The 8,048-nt window shown below is 41.0% G+C and overlaps 1 protein-coding gene across 1 annotated transcript; it reads left to right on the forward strand.

The window, feature by feature from the left end:
• The first annotated feature begins 1,846 nt into the window (after window positions 1–1,846).
• On the forward strand, window positions 1,847–6,256 carry utp11 (UTP11 small subunit processome component). Its single transcript, XM_080748811.1, has 8 exons — window positions 1,847–1,991; window positions 2,219–2,280; window positions 2,788–2,890; window positions 3,429–3,548; window positions 3,746–3,839; window positions 4,049–4,179; window positions 5,150–5,260; window positions 5,441–6,256. Exons 1-8 carry the CDS (start codon window positions 1,932–1,934, stop codon window positions 5,522–5,524), a joined length of 765 nt encoding a protein of 254 aa, XP_080604937.1. The 5' UTR covers window positions 1,847–1,931; the 3' UTR covers window positions 5,525–6,256.
• The last annotated feature ends 1,792 nt before the right edge of the window (window positions 6,257–8,048 follow it).

Consider the following 8,048-nt stretch of genomic DNA (forward strand, 5'->3'; position numbering starts at 1 on the left):
TAAATAATTTTAAAAATTATTTATAAATGATGATTTATTAATGATAAATACAAAACAAACGGTTTTGGACAAGGTTTCCACCCGACAACGACGAAATATAACCCATGTAATTGGCCCACTGGCTTGTCACTTGTCATGATCTGAAATGGCAAAGTAGCAGCAGATCTCTCTCTATAGCACGCAATGAGGGCCTCTCCAACTCTTTTTCCCGGACTGAATCAGGGGCCCAGCATGTCCCTGCCAGACAGGAACACACATGCAGTACAAGTGACTTGTACAAACTCCCCTAGCCAAATGCAAGCAGTCATTGTGATGTCCAAAGTCATTTTGTGTTTCAAAACCTTGGCCTATGCATAGCCTACTGATGAACTCATCAATGTGACCAGCCTCACTTAACTTTGTTGTGGCTCTCAGACTGGTTGGGCCTAGATGTCTGGTCTGGATATTATGCAATAAAATAAGGAAGGAAAATATCTCTTGTTCCATGGAAGCAAAAGTATCAAGGTCCGTTATTTACTCGGCATTTGAGCCATGGACCACCATTTGATGAGATCCAGCCTCTCAGACCCAAAACGATTTTCTCCACAATTCCATGCTGTATAGATGTGGTACCATATAGGACTGATGACAGTTCAATCAAAAATAACAATTCTTCTATACATTCAGTAATTGTGTAGCTTTCTTGTAAATTAAGTAATTCAGGTGTTTAAAAATCAAACCTCGGTTCGAAGTGAAGCGGTGAACTTTTATTCTATGTGTTATGAACTCTGTGATCTATACATTCTGAATGAATGAATGCATGTTTTTATCTGGAGGGCCGAATTGTCGTGTGAAGCTTGACCAATCCTCAAAGTATCCAATCATCAGACCGGGACGGACACTACACACATATTCTTCTGGACATACGGGACAGAAAAAACCTGTTCATTCTGGACTGAAATGACCATATATGGGGGATGGTGTTTTTTACTGGTGGGGCGAAGAGCAGGACCAAGGTCCGCTGGCCTTCGCGCCGCTTGCAATGTCGTGGACAATAAAACGAGCGCACCCTTTCATACACTCTGACTGAATCACCAGTAAAAAACACTCTCTCCATATATGGACATGAGGTGGCAGACATTTTGTTTTTGATAAAAACCTGTTCATTCTGGACTGAAATGACCATATATGGACATGGGACACACATTTTGTTTTTGATAAAACCTGTTCATTCTGGACTGAAATGACCATATATGGACATGGGACACACAAAGCCACTCCTTGGAAGCGGCTTTCACCGCTTACAAAATAAGTTAGGCTACCCTTAAAAATCTGTAAGGGTCAATTTGGTTACCAACTCCCCATCATTTAGCTGGGGACCACCTGGAACCCTCTCAAGGACCACTGGTTGAAAACCACAACCCTAGAGCCCCGACCCCCACCCCTCCTGTCAATTATTTGTATGTGTTGGTTCAAACTGTATTGTGACTGTTTAGGTCAGGGGTTCATGTATAGAAGTAACAGTGAAGTATACAGATTCCATCTGTGGAACTGGCTATGATTCGATTTGCATAACTTTGACAACAGTGCCACCTACTGTTGAATATAAAAGTTGTACAAAAACAGAGACAGCATGTTGATTACTTGTCCTGGCTGAAGTTTCACGAATAAAATACGATGTATATTCAATTGTAACATAGGTTGATACAGCAAGTTAAGTTTACCGTTTCATTTTTATTATTTTATTTACGATAGGCCTACTGAAGATGTGCCTTGACTCTTGTGTCGAATCTGCCAGAAAGAATTGTAACAGTACAGCTTCCGTAGTCAACAACCCACGTGGCTCACCAAAGGAAGCAGAGAGAGAAGCAGGACTTGTTTATGCATGTGTGTCTGTTCTTAGACCTTAAATAGTTGATTTCATTCATTACTGTTTGGCACGATCTACAAACATGTCCTCGTTCAGGAAAGCACTGAAATCCAAACAGAAAAACCACCATGAAAGATCTCAGGTGAGACATTCACTGTTTGTGTTGACTATAGCAGCATCTTAGCCGGTTAGCCGAGCTGAACTGCCATCTGTTGGTACAGTAGATTGCCAGATAATACAAAGTAAAACATACACTCCTGATAATTAGGTTTAACGCTTGAAAGTAACTCGAGTAGTTTAAATATGCAGCAACACAGTATTATGCTGTAATACATAATGTCTATCATGTGTTAATATCTTCCTCACCAGCCTGGATTCAGGAATCATTTGGGGTTTCTGGAAAAGAAGAAGGACTACAAACTCCGTGCAGAGTACGTATTATTTACATGTTAATTGTTAAATCATGCCATGAGTCTTTGACAGTCAGCTGCTGTTGACTAACTTGTCTCTAAATCATAGTAAAACATTGACATTGGGATGTATAGGCCTACAAGATTCATTATGAACGTATTGATTGTTGATATCTTTATTGATCATTAAATAAACATTGGCATATATCTTATAATAGCATACATCGACTCACCTAATCAAAAGGATAACTTGTAAAACCTTACCTGCTTCTTTTCATTGATGTTCTTAAATGCAATACAATAAAGATTGTAAATATTTTGCAGGAATAGCAGATCTGCAAGCTCACACAGCATCACAATGTGACACATTGTGAGCCCGAGATCGGTTCGCTCATATATTTGAAACTTTGAACAGTATAGCCTATGATGACAAGTCCAAAATAGGGACACTACCAGGTTGAGAGTTAAGGTTTAATCATATTGATGCTGATGTTATTATTATTATTATTTATTTATTTTACTTTACAGTGACTACCACAAAAAACAGAACACTCTTTCTGCCCTGCGCAAGAAAGCCCAGGATAAAAACCCAGATGAGTTTTACTTCAACATGATCAGCTCCCAGATTCAGGTAACCTCACCCCATCAGGCAACCTCACTCCATCGTACAAATTTGTGTGGAAACATGACTCACAAATTAAACGTGTTATTACTGTACATCACTTTACAACAGCGGTACTCAAACTTTTAAGGACCCCAATACCTCTGACGTACAAATGGAACCAAATGGACCCCCATTTGTTTCCATTTGTACATTCTTCTCATAGTTGCAGACCTGTACGGGCCCATTTAGAACACCTCCCCAAGAAACCTTGAAGGCCCCTGAACACCACTTAGCCGCAAGCAACTCTAAATTAAATTTTTAATTTCTTGAATCTAGAGTTGCAATTAGAAAAAATATCTCTTGCATGACATGTATTGACAGAAAGTAGCTCATAACACTTTGCAGATTGAAAGAGGATAATTACATTTTTCTGTACAGCTGTTTGTGAGTTTAATGTAATTTAATACAAATGTTCTGTTTGAATATATGGGCTCGGCTGTCAATGGTTGGTGTTGAAACTATCGACATTTGACATGGTGTCCCCTGTGCTCTGCTATGATGACAGGATGGTGTGCATACCAAGAACAAGGAAAAACACGATGTAGTGCTAACAGAGGAGCAGAAGAAAGTGATGAGAACACAGGATATCAGATATGTGGAGATGAAGAGGGTTGCTGAGGCTAAGGTAAGAGGTTAAGAAAGATTGTTATTTTCCCCCAACAAAGATCATTACAAATGTGTCCTTTTCTAATGTGATTTAGAAGTAAAATGTATCTGCTAAGATTTGATGCCCTCCCATTATCCTGTTCTGAATAGAATTTTACAATATCTTACTAATACTAAAAGTAAGTGTCAAATGAAATGTTGTTCCTTCATTCTCAGAAAATCGAGAGGTTGAAAGCAGAGCTCCATCTTCTGGAGGCTGATGGCAAACAGAAAAACAAGCATACCTTCTTTGTGGATTCCAAGAAAGAAGGTAGAGTAATGCCAGCGTTAATGTCATTGTCAAAGCAAACTGCTCTTTGCACCGTCATGAAACTGTACCTTTTCCTATGCAAACTTCTAATAAAGTCTTCAATCAATCAATCAAACCACATGAATGGACCATTTCATAGTGTTGAGGTGTAATCCAAGAAATAATGCAATTCCGGGAAATGAACTCTAGTTGTGTTGCATTGTTTCCAGTGGAGTCCTTTGACCTGGCCAGCCATCTGAACACGGCCCCAGAGCTGGTGGACAGGGTGTTCAATCGACCCACGCTGCGCACCCTGGAGACAAAGACCATCAAGGGAGCTACAGAACCTCGCAGTTTAAAAGTATGTATTACACTCAGGGTTCCCGCGGTCATGAAAGTCCTGGAAATATTTTGAAATTAGAAAGATATTTTTCCAGTACTGGAAAAGTTTTGGAATTTATCAAGGGTCCTGGAAAAAATATCTATGCATTGTCTTTGGTTATTGATTTTGTTAATACCTCTGAAATGACAAATTAAACATGGGCCAAATTGTCAAATATATAGAGGCAGAAATTGTGAAAATAGCCAATCTACATGCTCGCAACGCGAGGCGTTGTGAGCATGTAGATCGGCTATTTTCACAATAGAACCGTGTTATACAAAATTCCTCAACTCTTAGTGCTCGTCAGGGTGGGGGGTCCCCAGTTAAAACATGATTTTTTCGGGGGTCACGGCCTGAAAAGGTTGAGAACCACTGGCACACACTACCTGTCTTTGGGCATTGCGCATAGGAGTAAGCGACCTGTTATGGAGCTGAATTATTGTTATATAGTCCTGGAAATTGGGTTAAATATTCAGGAAAAGTCTTATTTCTGAGCACACAGCCTGAGCCTCTGTAGATATTGTGATATACGGCAGTGTTTCTCAGAGTGGATTCCAGGAACTCCGTGGGTTCCTTTAGAGGGGTCTAAATGGACCCATACAAGTCTGTAACTCTTGACAGTGTACATTTGTACACCGAGGTCTGAGGCCAAATGCAAGTAATTGTGGGCGTCCTTGACATGAAAAGGTTTGAGAACCACTGATTTAGAAGAAGGATTTAGAAGTCATTCGTAGAATCGTGTCAAAAATATTCAAAGACTTGCACCAATGCTCAAGATTTTTCAAAAATAGCAGATCTACAAGCTCGCAGTGAGCTTGTAGATCTGCAATTTTGTAATAATTAAAACATAAAATAATGGTTAAAGTGGTTAAAATCTAAAGTGACACAAATTTGCGTTCCGGTCAAAATGGCCCTTAACTCATCAGATGTTTCCCTCTCATACCTGCAGAGAATAGCCAAACAGAGGAGGCTCCAGTACAGACTCCTGTCCCAGAGGATTGACAGGGAAAAGAAGATGTTTGTCATCAGCCAGAAGATCCAGACCCGCAAAGACTTACAGGTCAGGAGGAGACACAGGATAACAAACAAATAACATTTTAGAACAGAGGTGAAGTGAAGAGATTCACTGCTCTACTGCATTTAGCAGATTTGGATTTATGCTTGTTTTGGATGTGCCATCAGATAGCGAATGATGGGGAAATATTTAAAATAGTTTTTGTCTCTTTTGTTCCTCATGCAGGATAAGATCAAGAAAGTAAAAGTTAGCAAGGAGACCCCCAATGCTGCTGCTATCTACAAGTTTGAGGCCAAGAGGAAACGTTAAGAGAGACTTCAGTGCAGAACTCATATCCTCATTGCCAAATGTTGGACTGTTAGCCCATGGAACATGAAACATGGACTGCTCCTAGAACAGTGGTTCTCAAACCTTTTCATGTCAAGGACCCCCAAATTGACACCTATTATCCCGTAGACCCCCATTTGAAAAGATATGCCAGGGACCCCCACAAGAGAAGATATTTATGGCTCTAGCAGTGATTCATTTAGCTGGGGACCCCCTGGAACTCCCTCAAAGACCCCTGGGTGTCCCCGAAACCCACTTTGAGAACCAATGTCCTAGACATGATTACAGTTAACCACCTGGTGTCGCTATTTTGGATATTTGGTTGTAGGTGAGGGTTTTCAAAGTTTCAAGAAAAAAGCAGATCTATGAACTCGCAATGCATCCGTATTGTGACCTTATTTGATCAGCTGTTTTTGCTACTCGTCCTGTTGCAAAGTATATATAGGACTTAAACATTTTAAAGCAAGCCATGTAAAAAAAAACAGTTGTTCACAAAGGACAATTAGTTATTGCTGGGTCCTTCCTGCTGGAAAAAGGCTTTCCTTTGACATATTTTTGCTCTGGTTCATCTTTGGAACTCCAGCACATTATTTAGACAGTCTGACTAATGTACTGTATATCTGCTATGAGGAGGTTTGAACACCAGAGTTTTAACAGGAGCAAAACATTGTGAACTACAATTTCAGTTTAAGGAGGTGTTTACATGGTAGCGCAGCTACTGGTATGCTGTTTTTTGTACATATTAATAACAGACAATTTCGGTTTAGTTTCTGTAAAAAATAAACGATTTGTGATGATTCTGAAATTACAGTGCAAGTTTATTTTGTACTTTTTTGTCTGATTTCAGTTCACATACAGCAGATGCAGATGTAGATGTAGTGATGTGTGTTGTTGTCATACCAGTAGGTGGCACTGGTGTTCCTCACAAATCCTATCTGGAAATAGAATGACATTTGTGACAAGATATTGCTGGATAAGTAGACTAGGAAGGGGGTAAGTGTTAAAGGGGGTAACACTTCTCTTTTGCTTTAAAAGTTTGCTTGGATAGTTTTTAGAATCATGGCCAAGTTGTCTATTGCTTACATGTTATTTATAATGTCTTATCTGACTGGCATTTTTATTTTATATTTGAGTGTGACATATCTGTCATTTGTCCCTCCCAGCCTAGAAGTAGCTTATGTTTCCATATTTGCCAATCATGAATGATTTAAATTTTTGGTATTCATTCATAGCCGTATGATCGTGAAAAGACAAATGCGGTGCCCGACGGCCTTTTGGCGCGCTGAAAATAGCTGATCTACAAGCTCACAAAGCCTTCCGAGTGTCTGCAGAGTTCCTGCAGCCCACAGAGTGCTCAGTAGACTGCAGGGCCGGGTGCCCAGCAGCAGATCACAGCCTTCCCCGGGCTTGATTGATCACTGTGGTGGCAGCAGCTTCATAAACAGGGCCCATCCATCAGCCTCTCCCGGGAGCCACTGGATGGTGGGGTGGGGGGGAGCCAGTCAGAAATGTCACCAGGCCCGGGGAGAGGTTGGAGGGGGTGGAGGCAAAGGGCCCGGAGGCCCTGGCTGGGACACTGCTGACCAGAGCAAAGGTGAGGCCAGCTGCTGAGGAGCGGGCCAAGAAAGCAGAGAGAGTGATGTTTGGACGCTGGCCTGGATTGCACCCTGTCATTAGCACTCTGTTAAAGGCTCTGCTCTGGAATGGAAGAAGTATCCGGTTTTCGTTTCTCTTTTTAACTCTCCTAAAACCCATGATATATCAATTACCTGTATTTGTCACTGTTTTGGTGAAAGTATAGCCAGATAACTTAAACCAGTAGTTCTCAAACTTTGAAATTTGAAGGCATCCCCTTAACTTTGACAGTGTACAAATGGGTCCATTTGGTTCCATTTCCGATTTGCAAATGCTTCTGTCATACATACAGTCTGGAATAACGTAACAAGAATGATGAGCAACCGGTTAAAGCGGAAGTGAAGCCTCTTCCTCACTTCCGTTTCCGTCTCACATCGCGCACATTTATCTAAATAAAAATCATCTAAGCATATTTAGCTTGCTGCTTAAATGACATTTTAAAATATATTTTCTTGAACGGAAATGCCAGTTACTCGCCGTTCAGGAGATTTAGTTCCATACTATATAGCATTCAGCGATTGTGGAATAGTTGTATGGCTACACGAGACTACCCGCAAAGGAACCTAGAGAGTCCCTGAAATCCACTGACTTAAACAACACCCTCGTGACACTGTTCATGCTTAATCATATACAAAATATGTTCACAACACTGCGTGTGTGTGTACTACTGTATTTCACTTTGACGGGCAACTATTTCACTTTTCAATTCGGTCTCAGTGCACGAACGCAGGCCCTCAACGCACGCGTCACAAAGCGGAGCAAGGCCCTTTGCTGGCATTTTGAGTGTTGACCATTCAATGCCAGAATTATGTTCTACCCGGTGACAGAGTGACTGACGTCCTTCGCTGACATCCCCCGTCCTCACGCTCTC

The sequence above is a fragment of the Nannobrachium achirus genome, assembly GCF_963921795.1.
Source record: "Nannobrachium achirus genome assembly, chromosome: 2".
NCBI classification, from domain to species: domain Eukaryota; kingdom Metazoa; phylum Chordata; class Actinopteri; order Myctophiformes; family Myctophidae; genus Nannobrachium; species Nannobrachium achirus.

Excerpts from the sequence above, each read along its gene's own strand:
- utp11 (XM_080748811.1), top strand. The coding sequence starts at position 1,932 with ATGTCCTCGTTCAGGAAAGCACTGAAATCCAAACAGAAAAACCACCAT. Across the intron at positions 1,992-2,218 it reads ACCACCATGAAAGATCTCAG|CCTGGATTCAGGAATCATTT; the intron begins GTGAGACATTCA and ends CTTCCTCACCAG. Across the intron at positions 2,891-3,428 it reads TGATCAGCTCCCAGATTCAG|GATGGTGTGCATACCAAGAA; the intron begins GTAACCTCACCC and ends CTATGATGACAG.